Raw genomic sequence first — 17,721 nt, forward strand, 5'->3', positions numbered from 1 at the left:
TATGTTGCCTTTGCTTGTCTAAATACCTCTCACAATCACTGCCTGGAAATGCCTAGATCAGTAGCCATGAGTAGGGTTTTGCCTATGAGCTGAATACATATAAATATGTCCATTAGTACACCCTTTTTAAAAAAAAATAGATATACTTATAACTGCATTGCAAACCAGGCTAAATGAACTTGAATTTCAAACAGTTTCCACAATCCAACTGATTTAATTTCCACCTTGCAACTGTGCAGTAAGCAGCACCATCCACATCCATGCAAACACACACGCACGCACACTTGGAAATGATATATTTCATTAAATAATTAGTTTCCCTCCTGCACTGAGCACTCGTGTGATTCACCACGCACATGGATGTGATTTTTTTTTTCTCTCTCCCACCCCCCCTACCTCCACCTCCCTCCCTCCCTCCCTAATGCACAGCCTCTTCTAAGACATTTGGTTTGAAAAGTATACAATGTTTTTATATGTTGGTAACACAACACTAATGAGTTGTGTGAATATTTGAGTCTTAGTGTGGTGAAAATATTCCACCTATAGCAGGGGAGGGAGACAATGTTAAAAAAAAAAAAAGAAAAAGAAAAAAACGGGGTTGTAAGACAGTGGGGTTTTAAGTCCGGTCCACATCGGAGAGCCGGGTCCGCTGCGTGTTTTGCGGCCGTCCGTGCGGCTCAGTAAAATGGCTGTATGTAGCGGAGCCTCGTGTTGGTTGGGCTCGCTCCCTGCCTCTACCCGGGCTCAGTAACACAACTCCCACAACAATTTCTGTCGCTTTTATACGCATTGTATGGAGCCTCCATCATCTCTCTAACCCATTTACGGAACCGGAACCGGGGGGATGGCAGCCGGATTCGGTCCGGTATAAGGGGTGGGGAATGAATCGGCACAAGGATAAATGGTTATAAACAATTATTTATATTCAATGCTAGCTTGTGATTGTGACTGACTCGCCGAGAGAGGGAGAGAGAGGAGGTGGGGGGGGTAATATCATGGCCGCTCAGGTCGCCAGCGCCGCCACTCTTAACACTAGCCCGCCTTCCGAACTCAAAAAGCCGGATCGAGACCCCAAGGAGGAGTCGGTACCGGGGGAGAAGCAGTCAGACAAAAAGCAGCCGGGCTTAGACAGCGGATCGCCGGGCCGGGGGGATCTGCAGGACGGGGCCGACGGTGGAAATGCAGGGGGAGGAGGGGAACCTGAGATGAAGAACGGGAATGGGAACCCGCCCAGGGCTAACAATAATAACCAGAATGACTCTGTTGGACCGGAGGGAAACAACCACCCGGGTTTGGTGCATCACCACGGCGCCGCTTTCCCTCCACCTTCGTACGGATACAGTCAGCACTACGGTCGGGCCCCTTTTCATCAACATGGCGGACAACAAAGCCCTGGCATGGCAGCAGCTGCAGCAGCGGGTCCGGTCGTGCAGTCGTCGAGCAACATGATGGACCCGTATCAACCCAATTCGCACGATCATGGCTTTTCCAACCACCAGTTTAACAATTACAACCCGTTCCCGAACAGGACTCCCTACCCGGGCCAGGGGTACGCCATGAGCTCCCCTCGCAGCGGCGGCAGCGGCGGCGGCGGCGGCAGCGGCCAGGCGCCGACAGCTGGGGGGCAGCCAGCGAAGCAGCAGCAGCAGCAGCAGCCGCCGCCACAGCCACCACCACCAGCGGGAGGAGGACCCGCGGCGATGGCTGGATCTTACAGTAACCAGAGATATAACATTGGAAACCCCCAGCCCACGTCCACGCCGACCCTCAACAAGCTCCTCACCTCCCCCAGCTCCACACGGGGCTACCCCAACTACCCGTCTAGTGACTACAGCGGCGGCGGCGGCAGCAGCCAGGAGGGAGCTGCTAGTAAGGGACCAGCAGACATGGGCAGTAGCGGGCAGTACGGAGGGAGCAACCCGGGCTGGCAACAAAGAAGCCATCACCCCTCGCCCATGAGCCCGGGAAGTGCCGGGCAGCCGCTAGTTAGAAACCAGGTAAAATCACATTATTACAGGAACATGTCTGAGGCTGTAGCATGTCTTTCCCTCCTCCTATCTGCTTCACAACGCAGCAGGCCAGCCATTGTCTGACACTACTAGTTCGCAAAGACTCTAAAATGGCTGCCTCTCCCGTGTGTGTGTGTTTTTTTCCTTCACACCAGGCCGTTTAATACTTGTTTATTAAACGTATGAACGTATTAAACAATACGGTGGTAGTAGCAGTGCCGCCCTGGAGGACATATAAGTTGTTGAAACGGTGTAAGGACGTCCAGGGAGCCGAGAAGGCCCCGACTTTGAAAATACTCGCCGAAGAGCAGCGGCTCGTTTTTTTCCCCCCTCTCTCCGATAGCTTTGTCTTATTCGCTTTATTACGTTTGATTTCCACTGCATTGTGCTATAAATGTATTTAAACGACACGTATATATAATAGGAAACATGTTCTGAGGCGTATTAGAGAATGGTAGTTCCTTATACACGGGTATATGTGTTGTGTTTTTGCCCGCTAAACTGTAATTTTGTGGCCATGACGGAGGGAATATGTTTTCACGCCGATTCAGCCTCTCACTGTGAGTTAAATGGCCCACGCAGAGGTCCAACTTTAAATAACTTTAAATGTCGTGTGAGATGTTAAGCAAAGGATTTAAATTATTACATGTTCATCATATATTGATTATGTGCGTTTTCCCTGTGCTGATAAGCCGCCGGGCTTCCCATGCACGCTGCCTGTAAACACTCAGCTCAGCCATAGGAGTGAGTGAGTGACTGCAGCCTGCAGATTGCAGTTTGCACTGGGATTTGAATTGTGGAGGTAAAATCCTGCTGTCAAAGCCAGGAGATAGTTGGTCTTGGGTTGACATGCTAGCTGAAATCTGATTGGCTCCTCATCCGCTGCTCATGGCCATTTATAATTACATGTGATGCAAGGCAACAGTTGCTGATAAGAAAACACAGCATTAACTCATCACAGGGTCACCAGAGGTATTACAGCTTCACTCCTCTTCTTTGCTCCACTTTTAACAATAAAATGCGTAGTGATGGGGAAGCTGGGATATGGATTTTGAATGGTTTAATTTTTTTCTGTTTCTTTTTAAATCAAATGCATCCCCAAAATGAGTAATGTCAGTAATGTCTTCCAGCAGGCATGTGGCATGATAAATACTCCCACCAAAACCAGTCTTATCACATGCTTGAAGCCTAATAGCTGAAGTATAGTATGTGCTTATATCAAAGCTGCAGCATGCTGCATTGTATGAGACAGGTAGTGTTGTGTTTTGTATGTAATCCATATAAAACCTCGTAACTATTAAAGCCATTCAATGTTTACAACGTAATGGCTTATGACAATATCTGCTGTCTCACTATTTTATTCTAGTTATTGATTTACATCCCACCTCCCTTGTTTTTGTTGGTACGTCATAGATAAACACCCTTTAGGCTGATGGACAGTTCTGTTTTTTTAATGTTGTAATGTTTTTTTTTATTTTTTTACAAGGTATCAAAATGCTAATTTGAGCTCTGCCTGTGAGTGTGTGTGTGTGTGTGTAGCATGCCACACAAGTTTGACTGTGTGACTGCAAAGAATTCCCCCCAATCCTCCCCCCAAGCCAATCAGAAGGCAGTCCACCATCTCTCACCCACCAAGGGAGTTTCCTCTCTGTCTTATGCAGATTAGCCATGTGCTGCTCCTATTTATTTCACTTCATTATCTTGAATCTGCAAAATGTCACGTAAGGTATTTTGCATACTATTTGTAAAGGGGCCGTTGTTCAGCCGAGGAGCCTCTTCACGCCAAAGTGCACATGTGAGAATTCACTTGACCTAATGTGAGAGCTTTCTTAAGATTTTCAAGTAGATGTTCTTTGGCTGAAATTATCATAAAATTCCAGACTTTCTTTAGTGTCAAGTACTTTTGGTGGAAGTGAGGACATAATTGAATCCCAAATGTATGGCTCTAGCATATCTTAGCAGTAAGCTGAAGATGCTGATAATTAAGACACGTTGCCGGGTTTTTTCATGAAAGGTTTTTACACTAACTGTTGAGTTAATGACTATGTCTGCTCATGTACATTTTTCACTCTCTCTGGCTGTTGTGAAAGTACTTCCTTTATTTCTGATGTCATTCATCCAGAGCCAAACTGCCTTCTCTGGGGAAAAAAAAGCTTCTTGGACCAGACTCAAAACAGGAGCACAGCTGGGATATGTTTAAGATTGGGCAGACTGCCCTCCTTTCGAAAGTAGATATATATAGCTCTGTTGACTTCCGAAACTATGGCAAAGCGAGGTGAAAAAAAAATCAGTGTAATGACCGTGGGAAATAAGGTGAAAGAAGCACAATTTACTCATTCACTGAAGTTTGTTTTCACACGTTTCGTCCTCTGAAAGCTACACACCGCAGCTGAGTATTTTATTAACACTGAAAAAACTCAGCAATGTCATAATCAAGTTATTTAAGAGCGTGGACGGTTGCATATAAGTTGTACTAATTAGAATTACATGTTGAGTTGTTGACTTAAGTTGTTTCCCTCCATGTTCTTACCTCGTGCAGCCACCTGGTCCTATGGACCCAATGGGAAAAATGAGAGGTCAACTATATGGAGCAGGCAGTCCATACGGTCAGCAGTCGCAACAGGGCCCACCCACGGGTCCACAACAGGGGCCTGGGTACCCTGGCCAGGCTTATGGCCCACCAGGACCCCAGCGTTACCCAGTGGGAATGCAAGGACGTGCCCCTGGAGGCATGGGTGGCATGCCATATGGTCCACAGGTATTTCACAGGAGTTCTAAACACGTTCTTAGTGTCTTGATTTTAGTTTTTTTAACCAGCATTAGTGTTTTCTATCGTGGTTTTCTACACTCTTACATGTTTGTGTGCTCTGTTTAGATGGGATCCTATGGACAGCAGGGACCAGGAGGTTATGCCTCTCAGGGCCAGGCGCCGTACTACGGGCAGCCCGGCCAGGCTCCTCATCCAGGCCAGCAGCAGACCCCCTACTCCCAGCCGGCGCCGGGACAACCCGTCGGCCAGACACCTTATCCAGGGCAACCCCACCCTGCGCCAACCTCTGCTCCTCACGCCCAAGGAGGACCACCCTATCAGCAGCCCCACATGCCCCCTCAGCCCCAGGGGCCACTGCCAGGCCCGTCCCAAGGGCCCCCACAGTCCCAGCCACCTTATTCCCAAGCCTCAGCCCCGCCGTCTGGCCAGTCTCCCTACGCCCAGCAGCAGGGTCCTCCCAGTCAGGGCCCGCAGCCGCCAAGCTCCCAGGCTCCCCCCGGATCACAGGGTCAGCCCAACTACCCAGGACCCACGCAGGGGCCTCAGCAGCCCCCCTCGCAGCAACAGCAGGCACAGTCTCAGCCTCCACAGCAGCAGCCACCAGGACACAGCCAACACCCACAGGGCCAGCCTGCAGCATACCCACAGAACCAGCAGCAGCAGCAGCAGCAGCAGCAGCAGCAAGCACAACAGTCACCTTATCAGCGCTTTCCTCCCCCGCAACAGCAGGTACGGACCCTCGGCGCGGCATCACACTCCTCCCGTGTGTGTTCACATGCATGTGGTTCAGTATCTTAGTATGCAGTACACCTGAGCATGTGTTGTGTTGTCTTTTAGGAGGTATCCCAGGACTCATTTCAGTCCAACGCCCCTCCATCCTCTCAGCCTAAATCTGGCCCAGAGGACAGTCAAGGCCGCCCCTCCAGCCTTCCGGTCAGTTCTGCTTTGTTATATCACTGCTGGAACAGAAAAGGCTCTTTTTCACACCCTCCTTTAGTTGTTTACTTAACCTTAGAGACGGTTGAATTTTTAAACCGTGTCATGTAGTCTTGCATCTCAGAGAACATATTCATATTCATTTCATTTTTGCTGCATGCTTGTACTCCGACCGCCGTGCCGTGCCGTCCCGTCCGTCCCTCGATGACGAGTTGCGAGCTGCCGCACGTTGGCGCTCGTTGAGAGACGGCAGTGTGCTCGATGCATGTGTTGGTTTAGAAAAGGTGCTGTGTGTATGAGTAGATCAGAGATGAATACAAGAGAGTTTGTTTGTGTATCAAATCACATGGCAAGGCTGCTGCTACATGCTGACTCAGCTCACATCCTACAAACCTCCGTAACCATGACAACCCCCTGCACTAATGCACTCCTTTTTTTTTTTTTTTCTTTGAAAGAGATAACTAAGGACAAAGGCCTCTGGGTCTGTGTGTGTGTAGTTTTTGTACGTGTGACACTCGTATCTTAACAACAGAGACGGGATTGCGGCATGCGATTACTTCAGTGAGCATTATGAAATAAACATAACAATAGTAATAACAGTTATGACTAATCTGTTTGTGTAAAAAAAAAAAAAAAACATAGTCCATTGAAATGTGTAAGAGCTGAATCTGAGTCTCTGTCCTACCCTGGTTGTTGACTCTCCCTCTGCTCCTCTGTGTGTTTTCAGGACCTGTCAGGATCCATCGACGACCTGCCCACGGGAGCAGAGGGCGCCCTGAGCCCCGGCGTGAGCACGTCAGGTGTGTCGAGCAGCCAGGGCGAGCAGAGCAACCCGGCCCAGTCGCCCTTCTCTCCTCACACGTCTCCCCACCTGCCAGGCATCCGAGGGCCCTCGCCTTCCCCAGCTGGCTCCCCTGCCAGCGCCAGCACGCCCCGCACAGGACCGCTGTCGCCCGCCAACATGCCAGGTGGGCCGATCCCTCTCATTTAATGATGGAAACATACGATCAGTTATGAAACAGAAGCACTGATGGCTTTGGGTCAAGTTTTGATTTAAAAGGTTTTAATTCATAGCAACTTAAGTCTAACTTCACTTCAGTCATATTCTCAAATTATGAAACCTTGATTTTTCTGAGATTTAAAGGTTGAATAAAGTTGCTTGACATATTGTGACAGCACCATTCTCTGTCCTGTTCTGAAACTTTCCAAACCTGTATAATGATACTGAATAATAATATATAGAACTCATAGCAATTAGCATTTAATATACTATATTATCACACTTTCGCTCAAAATTTAACCCGATATATTGCGATTCCTCAGTCACTCAGGGGTTTAGGCACAATGCTCGTTTGCAAAACATACATTTGTAAGGAATGAATGGTGTCTGGGTTTTTTTTATGTTGGTGTAAATTCATTTCTCAAATGGTACAAAGTTTGGGAGCAGCCTGCGTTAAACTATTGTTTTTTAAACCTTTTTTCCAGCCTAATGCATGTCAGGCAAATAATATTTCCAAATAGTATCATACTTACAACGTGCTGCCTCTCAGGTGGGATACTGTCTTCCCTGATGACCTTCTTTTGACAACCATTTTGGTTACAGTTTTTGCCTGATGTGCCATTTCGTGCCCCATCAGATTAACCATGTTGGCTACATGTAAACCATTTTGGCTTGAAACTCTGTACTTTTTCTCGTGCTCAGCCTAACTTAAGTTAAACATTATTACTCAGGGACCCAGATGCCTCCCAGGCCGTCAAGTGTGCAGTCAGATGGGAGCCTCCACCCTGCAATGAGCCAGTCTCCCATGGCCCAGGACAGAGGTATGCTGCAATCTAAACGCTGAAGTGTTCACAGAGATTAACATGTCGGGAGTATGTTTGCTGCAGCATCTGAGTCTGAGCACTGTCTCCCCCCTCTTTGCTTCTTTTTCAGGGTTTATGCAGAGAAATCCTCAGATGCCCCCTTACGGCTCCCCACAGTCAGCCTCTGCACTGTCGCCACGCCAGTCCTCAGGGGGACAGATGCATCCTGGGATGGCCCCGTATCAGCAGAACAACTCCATGGGTGGCTATGGGCAGCAAGGAGGACAGTATGGCCCCCAAGGTGCGTACTTTTTAATCATCTATGTCAGAATTTGACAAAAAAGAGCTATGTTTTGTTTTGGATACATGTCCCCACCTTGTGAAAAGGTTCATCATAATGGCCTCTAGAGATTGAATTTGTGTATATTTTGATTTATGTTTCCCCACCTTATTTACTTTCCTATTTGTAAAAGTTTTTTCATAAACACATTTCCCATCAGACCAACCTATGGAGTATATCTCCCTGCCTAATAAGAATGCCATGCTACCGCTGGTCCCTCCCTCTGACTCTGTTGCAGCTATTTATAGCTGTGAAGCAGAGAGTCAGCTGACGTAGCAGAGCCTCCTGTCAGTAGAGCCGAGGCTGTGACGAAGGCTTGTTGCTCAGGGTGCATAGCTCTCTGTGCTAGCACACTGTTGGGGAAAAAGTCTGCCTCACACAGCTCTTTAGGAAAAGACTTTGTCATGGCCACAACAAACCACTTTTAATGTTGAACACAAATACACCTCTGGGTGATTGACTTAGTTTTTTTTCTTCCAGTGCACACGGTCATGCCTGTGATTACACCAACTGATTTTGTTTGTTTGGTACGATGTCATCCTTTAGGTTATCCCCGTCAACCTGGCTATGGCAACATGCCCAACGCCAACTACCCCGGGCCAGGCATGGGCCCAATGAACCCCATGGCGGGCCAGGGTGGGGGGCCACCATATACCGGCATGCCTCCAGGAAGGATGCCTCCCAATCAAATGGGGGCACGTCCCTACGGCCCCAACATGGGCCCCAACATGGGCCCCAACATTGGCCCCAACATGGGCCCCAACATGGGCCCCAACATGGGCCCCAACATTGGCCCCAACATGGGCCCCAACATGCCTCCTAACATGGGCAACATGCCACCCCAGGTAGGCTCAGGAATGTGCCCTCCTCCAGGCATGAACAGGAAGCCCCAGGACCCTGCAGCCATGCAGCACCCTGCCACCAACTCCATGCACAACAGGTTGGTTCATGTCGGATCCCCAAATGCCGAGCTTTATTTACAACACGTTTGACGACTCACTTATGCCTGAAAATGAGAGATCTGTTCTTTGGCAAACTACAATTGTCATGTATCTTCTCCTCCATCCAGGATGCCAGGTTACCCCAGCATGTCTCCAGGCATGATGGGGTCTGGACCGCCTTATGGCCCCCCCATGAACAACATGCCTGGTATGATGAACACTCAAGGTGGATCTCCGTATCCTATGGGGCCAAACATGGCCAATAACTCGAGTGGTAAGTCGTACAGAGACGACTGAACCCAAACTCATTCTATTTATATGTAGAAAACTTCACAGCTAATCCCAATCTTCATCATCGTCTCTAGGTATGGCCCCCAGCCCAGAGATGAACAATAAGATGAATAACAAAGTAGACGGGAGTACTACACCCAAGCCGGAAACAAAATCTAAGGTGGCCTCTCTACTCTGTGTTATAACAACAGTATTTTAGTGTCTCTTTTCGGTGCATTTAGAGACTTTTCACTCTGTTTTAAAACTTGTTTTCTTGTTTGTCTTGCACAAAACAGAAGTCCAATTCTTCCACTACAACCAGTGAAAAGATAACACGGCTGTATGAGTTGGGGCCAGAGCCGGACAGAAAGATGTGGGTGGACCGTTATCTGGCCTTCATCGAAGAGAAAGCCATGGGCATGACCAACCTGCCCGCTGTAGGGCGCAAACCCCTCGACCTCTTTCGGCTGTATATGTCAGTTAAAGAGATTGGAGGCATGACGCAGGTTAATACGACTTTTATAAACAATGAATCCCCAATGAGGTTACATTCTGGTTCTCACCATTTTCTTTATCCTATCTGTTCTAATTATGTCTTGTGTGTGTGTTTCAGGTTAATAAGAATAAGAAGTGGCGTGATCTGGCCACTAGCCTGAATGTGGGTACATCCAGCAGTGCTGCCAGCTCTTTGAAGAAACAGTACATCCAGTGTTTGTATGCCTTTGAGTGCAAAATTGAGCGCGGTGAGGACCCTCCCCCTGAGATCTTTACAGACAACAAAAAGAACCAACCTGCTAAGGTCCAGCCACCCTCTCCAGGTTAGAGCTGTTCTCTTGCCCCTTTTTTCCCCCCACAACTTCAAATTCAGTAACCCTTATGTGAGCACTTTTTAAAAACCAACAAAAATACATAACTGGTTGTGTTTTGAGTGTCATTAAAGTCACGTACTCTGTTTTTGTCTGTCTGAAGCGTCCCTCTGCTCCACAGCTGGGTCGGGCTCTTTGCAGGGTCCTCAGACACCCCAGTCCACCAGCAGCTCCATGGCCGAGGGAGGAGACTTGAAGCCTCCCACCCCGGCCTCCACTCCTCACACACAGATGCCCCCCATGCCGCCTGTGTCCAGGTGACTCTTGTTTGATGTTTTACCAACTTAATTCACTACATTACAATGGGAGAAACTAATTTCTTTCTACCTTATCTGTCTCCCAATTACCCCTACTTCCCCCTCCCCCTCACCTTTGCTTCCCCACTAGGAGCAGCGTTAACCTCCAGGACCCCTTCTCTGAAGGAAATGACCCTGCTTTCCCCAGGAAGAACATGACGCCCAACTCGGCCTATCAGCCTGGCATGAACACACCAGACATTCAGGGGCGCATGGGCACCTACGAACCCAACAAGGACCCCTTTGCTAACATGCGGAAAGGTGGGCACGCTGAATAGACCAGAGCTTCAATGGGTCGCGTCATCCTAAATGCTTTAATTACGCAGTTAATCACTTCTAAATGGGCTTTAACTCTGAATGCATTTGCAGCCGGGGAGCCGTTTCTACCCGCTAACCAGGGCCCTAACAGCGGGGTGGGTGACCAGCAGCAGCAGCAGCAGCAGCAGCAGCCGCCGCCGCCACCACAACAGCAGCAGCAGCAGCAACAGCAGCAGCCTCCATTCAACAGAGGACCACCTGGGGCAATGGGCACAATGCCAATGGGGCCCAGACAACAGTATCCTTATGGACCAGGCTACGACAGGAGGTAAGAATTACTGGAGGGAAGGTCACTGAAGTTTGTGTGATCATAACAATCTCCCCTGGTTAATAACCAGTGGTGTTGAAAGTTCCCATGCAGGTTAGACACAACAATGAATGACCTATTGGAGTGAGTTTGTTGAGAAATGCGTAGAAATTTACTGGCCTCTTTTCAATTTATGCTTGTTGGGTTAGGGTTAGGGTTGTAGAGTACTTTATTTGTCAGAATCTCTTCTGAAATTTTTCTTGCGTCCAAGACACTTTTGTCATAACAAAAAACATTACAAAATATAACACAATTAATCTCACACTAGACAAACATCAGACAAAATGTCACATCAGACATTAACAAAAACATTAGAAAAATATAACAAAATATAACACGAGACAAACACGTGCTGTTAGTAGATTTTGTAATGTCAATGGTGGGTTTCTGAAACAAGAACAAAATACAGTACACAAATATGAAAATACAATACAAACAAATTAAATCACACCAGAAAGAAAAAAAAAAAAAGGAAACGTTTGATTGTGGTGCATTTGTTCACGTCTGCCCATCCTGTGAGCACTCCGTTTTCCTCTTGTTGTTGAAATTGAAAATGAAATGACAATAATGAAATGGTCATAATTCACCAAAGACTGTTGTTTCATTGTATTATTCACTCAGTAGTTGTTCATTTTGATTTGTTACTCGCTGACGTGAGGATACAGATATTTTGTCTTAACGATAGAAGAAGGGTTGTGCAGTGCATTTGTGCGTCTCTGAAACGGCAATGATAGGTTGTAAATCAGACTTTGGAGTCTATATTTAAAATTCAAAATATCTGATTGCTGGTGATTTAATTTGGTTAGTTGAGACACTGAAAAAGCCTTGTTCGTACCAATCAAAGTCCTGTGTGATGTTTTCCCCGAGCACCACAAATGGCACTATTTTTGTCAACACAATATTGGCAAATTGGTAAATTCTCTTGAGTTACTCATGTCAGTATTTTACCATCAAACACTGTTTAAAATAGGGCATCAAAGAAGTAGTTGCCCATTTTGGTCTTGTCTGTCTGGGAGCAGTTACAGAGGATTACTGAGGAGGATGGCTAAAAAGGAGCTGCACAGTATTGTGAAGTTGTAATCATAACACGCGTAATCCCATTGATTTATTTTTTTAATGAGCCTTGTTATAGTTTTATGTCTTTGTGAAGCCAAATAAAAAAACATATCATGCACATTGCTCTGATTTTCCCAGATCGGAGCAAGGAATGGGCCCAGAGGGCAACATGGGATCCGGTGCTCCTCAGCCAAACCCTATGATGCCTGCCAACGCCGACACGGGGATGTATTCGCCAAATCGCTTCCCACCACAGCAGCCACGGTCAGTTCACATAGCACTTATTTGCCAAGCGTCTTAGGTTTAAAGCTTCCGTCAGTGGAAACTGATCATTCTTCATGTGCGATATGTTGCGTTTGTGAATCCTAATTTAGAATTAAAGCGACTTCTGGGGAGGTTCAATAAATAACCCCCAAAACTATAGCTACTATATGAACTATAGGTTCTTAGTGATGTTACTAGATGACCTATTTATCCAGTTATACAGTTTAATTTCACATTATTTTGACATTCACTAACAATCAATACACATTCACCTCGTGAAATTAGACTGATTGTTGCTATTTATTTGGAGTAAAAAAAATACTGCAGGTTCGGTGTAATCTTCATGTCATTGCATTGACTGAAATGTACTTTTGAATTCTCTGTAATTTTCAAGGAGGTAGTATTGTTCAGCAGTACATTTCAAGAGGAATAGTTATTTATATTCAACATTTACCTGTGCCTTTGATAGATAAATTAGGAAACATAGATCAATACAGCTGAGACTAGTATAGTGGAGACTGAGTAACGAAAACTGGGTCTTTTAAACGTTGTAATTTCATCATTATAAACGTACATGTGGGGTTTGTCTTACTGAGCGAGTAAGAGATGCGTAACATTTTCATGGTTAAACTGACGAGCCATAATGTTTGCAGGCTTGATTCCTATGGTAATCAGTATCCTGGACAGGGAACGCCCCCTACTGGCTCCTACCCAAATCAGCAGCCTGGAATGTACCCACAACAACAGGTAAATGATCCATCTGCACTACACTCACTACACTCTCGGATAAAAGGCCGATACCTTTCTTTATACTGTTTCAAGTGTATATTTCTCTTTCTATTTCATGGAGCGGCTACCGTAATAGATTTGGTTAACGTGAATCAGTATGAGCCATGTTTACAGCATTCCTATTGCGATTGTATTAAACAATTGTGTAACTGTGTGTATTTCTTTAAATGAGCAGAGTTACAAGCGTCCTGTGGAAGGGGGTTACCCTCCATCGAAGCGCCATGAGGCGGAGTACAGTGGGCCGTACCCCGGTGGACAACAACCACCACCGCAGCAGCAGCAACAGCAAGGAGGCGCCCCTGCCCCCTCTTCAGGACAGCCGGAGCCATATCAGTACAGCGGCAGCGGGCCGTACCCCGGCTCCGATCGGCGCCCGCCGGGCCCGGGCAATCAGTTCCCCTTCAACTTCGGTCGCGAACGGATGCCGGGAGCGACGGGGCCCAACGCTCAGCCCAGCATGCCCCCTCAGATGATGCAGTCGGGCCCCGAGGGTCCTCAGGGAGGCATGTGGCAAGGACCACGAGACATGAACTTTCAGAACTACCCCGGTCGACAGGGCGGCCCCGGGGGTCCGCCCCAGGGACCCGGCTACCCCGGCATGAACCGCTCAGAGGAGATGATGTCATCGGAGCAGCGCATGAATCACGACGGCCAGTGGGGCGGTCAGATGGGCCCGCGGCAGCCCCCCTACGGTCCGGCGGGGCCTGGCCAGCCCATGCCTCGTTCAGTACAGTCCAACTACCCCCAGCCCCCCCAGGGCGTGCAGAACCACATTCCACAGGTGTCCAGCCCGGCCTCCATGCCCCGCCCCATGGAGAGCAGGACGTCGCCCAGTAAATCTCCCTACATGCACGGAGTAATGAAGATGCAGAAGGCCGGACCCCCGGTGCCTGCGTCTCACATAGTGCCCCCTCCGGTGCAGTCGCCTCTAATAAGGAGAGACATGCCTTTTCCCCCGGGCTCGATAGAAGCTTCTCACCCCGTCTTGAAACCCCGTAGGAGACTCACCATGAAGGATATCGGTACGACTGTAGATTATGAACAGCAGAATTAGCTTTTTTTTTCCTTTTTTTTTTTTTTTTTTGCTCAGAGAATATTCCTACTAATCGTTTGTGTCCTGACCTTTTAGGAACGCCGGAGGCCTGGAGAGTCATGATGTCATTAAAGTCTGGTTTATTGGCTGAGAGCACATGGGCCTTAGATACCATCAACATTCTCCTGTATGATGACAGCAGCATTTCCACCTTTGATCTCAACACGGTGAGACTTAACTTCGAGCCCTTAATGATAGCATAGAGCAGTGCGTAACGCGCGGTCATCGTGTCTAATATTTTCTGTATTCCTTCTTCCCTCAGTTGCCTGGCCTACTAGAGCTGGTGGTTGAGTATTTCAGACGCTGCCTAATTGAAATCTTTGGCATTCTGCGGGAGTATGAGGTCGGAGATCCTGGCCAGAGGACACTACTTGATCCTGATGCCTTGAAACGAGACTGGGACAGCACGGAAGAAGAGGAGCCGCGGGCCGAGGACATGGAGCAAGAGGAGGAGGAGGACGAAGATGAAGAAGAGGAACGAGAAACCGAGGGAACGGCTCACATAAAAGAGGAGGAGGAGCAAGAGCAGTGCTCCAAGCCTCGGGGTCGAGATGAGAAGACGGAAGATGAGGAGAAGAAGAGCAAAGGTTCTTCGTCCGAACAGACGGGCTCGTCGCAATCCTTACCCGCCCACGAGAGGCCCAAACAGGCGAGCAAGTTCGACAAATTTCCCCTCAAGGTGGTACGAAAGAAAGACCCGTTTGTGGCCGGCCAGTCCAAGAATCACAGCAAACCACAAGAGTTCGACAGTGGGTTAGTTCATTGGAGCGCTGGAGGGGGAGACTCGACAGAACACATCCAGACCCACTTTGAACCGCGCAAAGACTTCTTGGAACCTCGAGAACGAATACCCATGCCCCCGAATTTGCTGAAGAGGCGGGTCTACGAAGAAGAGATACCGGAGAATTGTTTGCCAATGGAGGAGGAGAAGAGTAAGCATCAGGATGAAGAGGAGAGGCCAAAAGACACATCTTCCTCAGACAAGGCGTCAGTCTCGGAGAAGGCCAGCCCCTCGCTCGCCAGTGAGGAGGAGGAGAGGAGAACAAACTCGGAGACAAAGACGGTTGAGAAAGATGTCACGAGTCACCAGGAGAATAACAGACCGATTCTTTCCGCCGGCAGCGTTTTGGCCCAGCAGGCCCAGCCGAGCGGCACCATCCTGGAGGACGAGCCCCACAGTAAAGACGAGGGGCCGCTTGTTACACTGGCTAACTGGCAGGATTCTTTAGCCCGCCGCTGCATCTGCATCTCCAACATTGTCCGCAGCCTCTCCTTCGTGCCAGGCAATGACCACGAGATGTCCAAACACCCCGGGCTGCTGCTGCTACTGGGCCGCCTGATCCTGCTCCACCACAGGCACCCCGAGCGCAAGCAGGCCCCACTCACCTACGAGAAGGACGAGGATTCGGACGAGGGCGTGGGCCAGAGGGACGAGTGGTGGTGGGACTGCTTGGAGCTCCTGAGGGAGAACACGCTGGTCACCTTGGCGAACATCTCAGGCCAACTGGACCTTTCCGTCTACCCCGAGAGCATCTGCCTGCCTCTGTTGGACGGTCTGCTCCACTGGGCCGTCTGCCCCTCAGCGGAGGCCCAGGACCCCTTCCCCACGCTGGGCCCCCACAGTGCTTTGTCACCTCAGAGACTGGTCCTGGAGACGCTAAGCAAACTAAGCATCCAAGACAACAACGTGGACCTCATCTTGGCCACTCCGCCATTCAGTCGGCTGGAGAAGCTATACGGAAACCTGGTGCGGCTCATCGGAGACAGGAAGGTCGCCGTCTGCAGGGAGATGGCCGTGGTCCTGCTGGCCAACCTGGCCCAGGGCGACACGATGGCGGCCCGAGCGGTCGCCGTTCAGAAGGGCAGCGTGGGCAACCTGCTGGGCTTCCTGGAGGACAGTCTGGCCGCCACGCAGCTTCAGCAGAGCCAGAGCTCTCTACTACATCTACAGGGGATGCACTTCGAGCCCACAAGTCCGGACATGATGCGGCGGGCGGCCCGGGCTCTGCACGCCTTAGCCAAGGTGGAGGAGAACCACTCAGAGTTCACACTACACGAGTCCCGACTCCTCGACCTCTCAGTGTCTCCCCTAATGAACTCGTTGGTTTCTCATGTTATCTGTGATGTACTCTTTTTGATTGGCCAGTCATGACAGCTGTAGGGAGCCTTGGCTCCACTTTTCTGGGGGTTTTATCCCCAATCCCCTCTTCCCTGGTAACCTGGCTTGTGTGTGTAACAGGGCAAGGAAAGTTCAAGTGACTGTCTTTAATTTATGAAAATCCTTCAGATTCCATTCTCTGAGTCCTCCCCAGGCCGTCCTTGCTCGAGGAGGGTAATCACAGAGCTGTGGTGGATTACAAACCAGAGAGATGCCCACAAAGTGACACTACTTGCAACATGAATGCCAACTGGACGACACAGAGCAGAGCACCACGGTTGGGAGACTGTTCTGCACTTGGGGGAAAGTACTTTTTAATAAAGATAAATAAATGAATAAATAAAATAGCTGAAAAACAAAAACTGTAACCAAAGTTGCTGTCTCGTTTACAGTGAGTTTGGGAGACACAGTGTGCCCTAGCTCTCCCCTCGAGGGCACAATGAGTCTGTAACCGATTGACGTTCAGAGGTGAAGCAGACTGACAAGTGGCCTACTGGTTATAGTTGCTGTAGTTGGATTTTCACCAGTCAGCCCGACAGAAAAAAAGTGCTGTCAATAGACACCTTCACCAGGGAGGCCTGTGCAGTGTGCAGTAGATTGTAGGACATTTTCTGTACCGTACTGCTCTTGAGTGTAAGCATTCTGTAACACACGTTTCACACAGAAGCTGATGATGCAGCTCTTCTAGAGTTCTGAGGTCATTTTTAGTTTGGTGTTAAACAGAAAATGGCTTTCTTCCCCAAAGTATCAAGAACCTACAACACCCTTACCTCCTCTTATCCCTTGATTGTATGAATACCCTTATGAAAAGAAATCACCTCTTAGGACTGGTTTTCAACTTCAAATACAGCTTTGCTGTGGTGTATATATAATGTTGTACATTACACTTCCTTTCTCTGTGTCTGTCTCTGTCTGTGTCACTATTCTCACACTTGTTATTGGTGAGGGATGGAGGCTGACTTGTGAGTTTGGTCTGTGACCTCCAGTCCCTGCTGATTAGACCCACTCCTCTGGTCTCTCCACAGCTCTGTAGTACGGCAGACACGGCTCGAACCTGTTATCTCCTGGTACAACAAAAATAAACTAGATGAAGTACACATTGACAATTTTTCTCCAGTCATGGATTCTGCATATTTGTATTTCAGACTATGTAGCTAAGACAACATGTAAATTCCTCCCTTTCCCTTTTTTGGCTCAATGAATATCATTTATTCAGTATGAAATCTTTATACTATATGTTCCACGTGGTAAGAATAAATGTACATTAAATCTTCGTAAGCTGTTTGATGGTTTTGTTCTTCTGCTGTAATTATCTCTTGTAAGCAAACAAATGAGAAATCACTAGAAATTAGTCTTAAGATAAATTTTATAAGCATCCTCACCTACAGGAGACATGGCCCATCTTGGTGGGTTTATCTGTTAACATGAAATTCACTGTTTACATGTTTGAGTTAAATAATTGCATACATTTAAGAAAGCACTGCAGCCATCAGCTGTAACATAAA

General features: G+C 48.2%; 1 protein-coding gene across 7 annotated transcripts; it reads left to right on the forward strand.

Moving 5' to 3' along the window:
- The first annotated feature begins 672 nt into the window (after window positions 1-672).
- arid1aa (AT-rich interaction domain 1Aa) lies at window positions 673-17,489 on the forward strand. Of its 7 annotated transcripts, XM_085801735.1 has the most exons (21): window positions 673-1,997; window positions 4,549-4,767; window positions 4,885-5,508; window positions 5,617-5,712; window positions 6,443-6,683; window positions 7,447-7,536; window positions 7,649-7,819; window positions 8,405-8,613; window positions 8,650-8,798; window positions 8,928-9,073; window positions 9,165-9,250; window positions 9,366-9,575; window positions 9,683-9,887; window positions 10,039-10,192; window positions 10,323-10,492; window positions 10,601-10,817; window positions 12,051-12,176; window positions 12,830-12,923; window positions 13,138-13,987; window positions 14,095-14,225; window positions 14,321-17,489. In XM_085801735.1, the coding sequence occupies exons 1-21, from the start codon at window positions 996-998 to the stop codon at window positions 16,208-16,210; spliced, it is 7,080 nt and encodes a 2,359-aa protein (XP_085657861.1). In that variant the 5' UTR covers window positions 673-995; the 3' UTR covers window positions 16,211-17,489. The 7 variants fall into 7 exon arrangements, with proteins under 7 accessions (XP_085657861.1, XP_085657854.1, XP_085657855.1 ...); XM_085801728.1 differs by having other exon boundaries at window positions 8,405-8,798; XM_085801729.1 differs by having other exon boundaries at window positions 8,405-8,798; window positions 13,141-13,987.
- Window positions 17,490-17,721: the final 232 nt, after the last annotated feature.

Source organism: Trachurus japonicus, chromosome 16 (genome assembly GCF_045865225.1).
Source record: "Trachurus japonicus isolate A0001 chromosome 16, Traja_1.0".
In the NCBI taxonomy this organism is placed as follows: domain Eukaryota; kingdom Metazoa; phylum Chordata; class Actinopteri; order Carangiformes; family Carangidae; genus Trachurus; species Trachurus japonicus.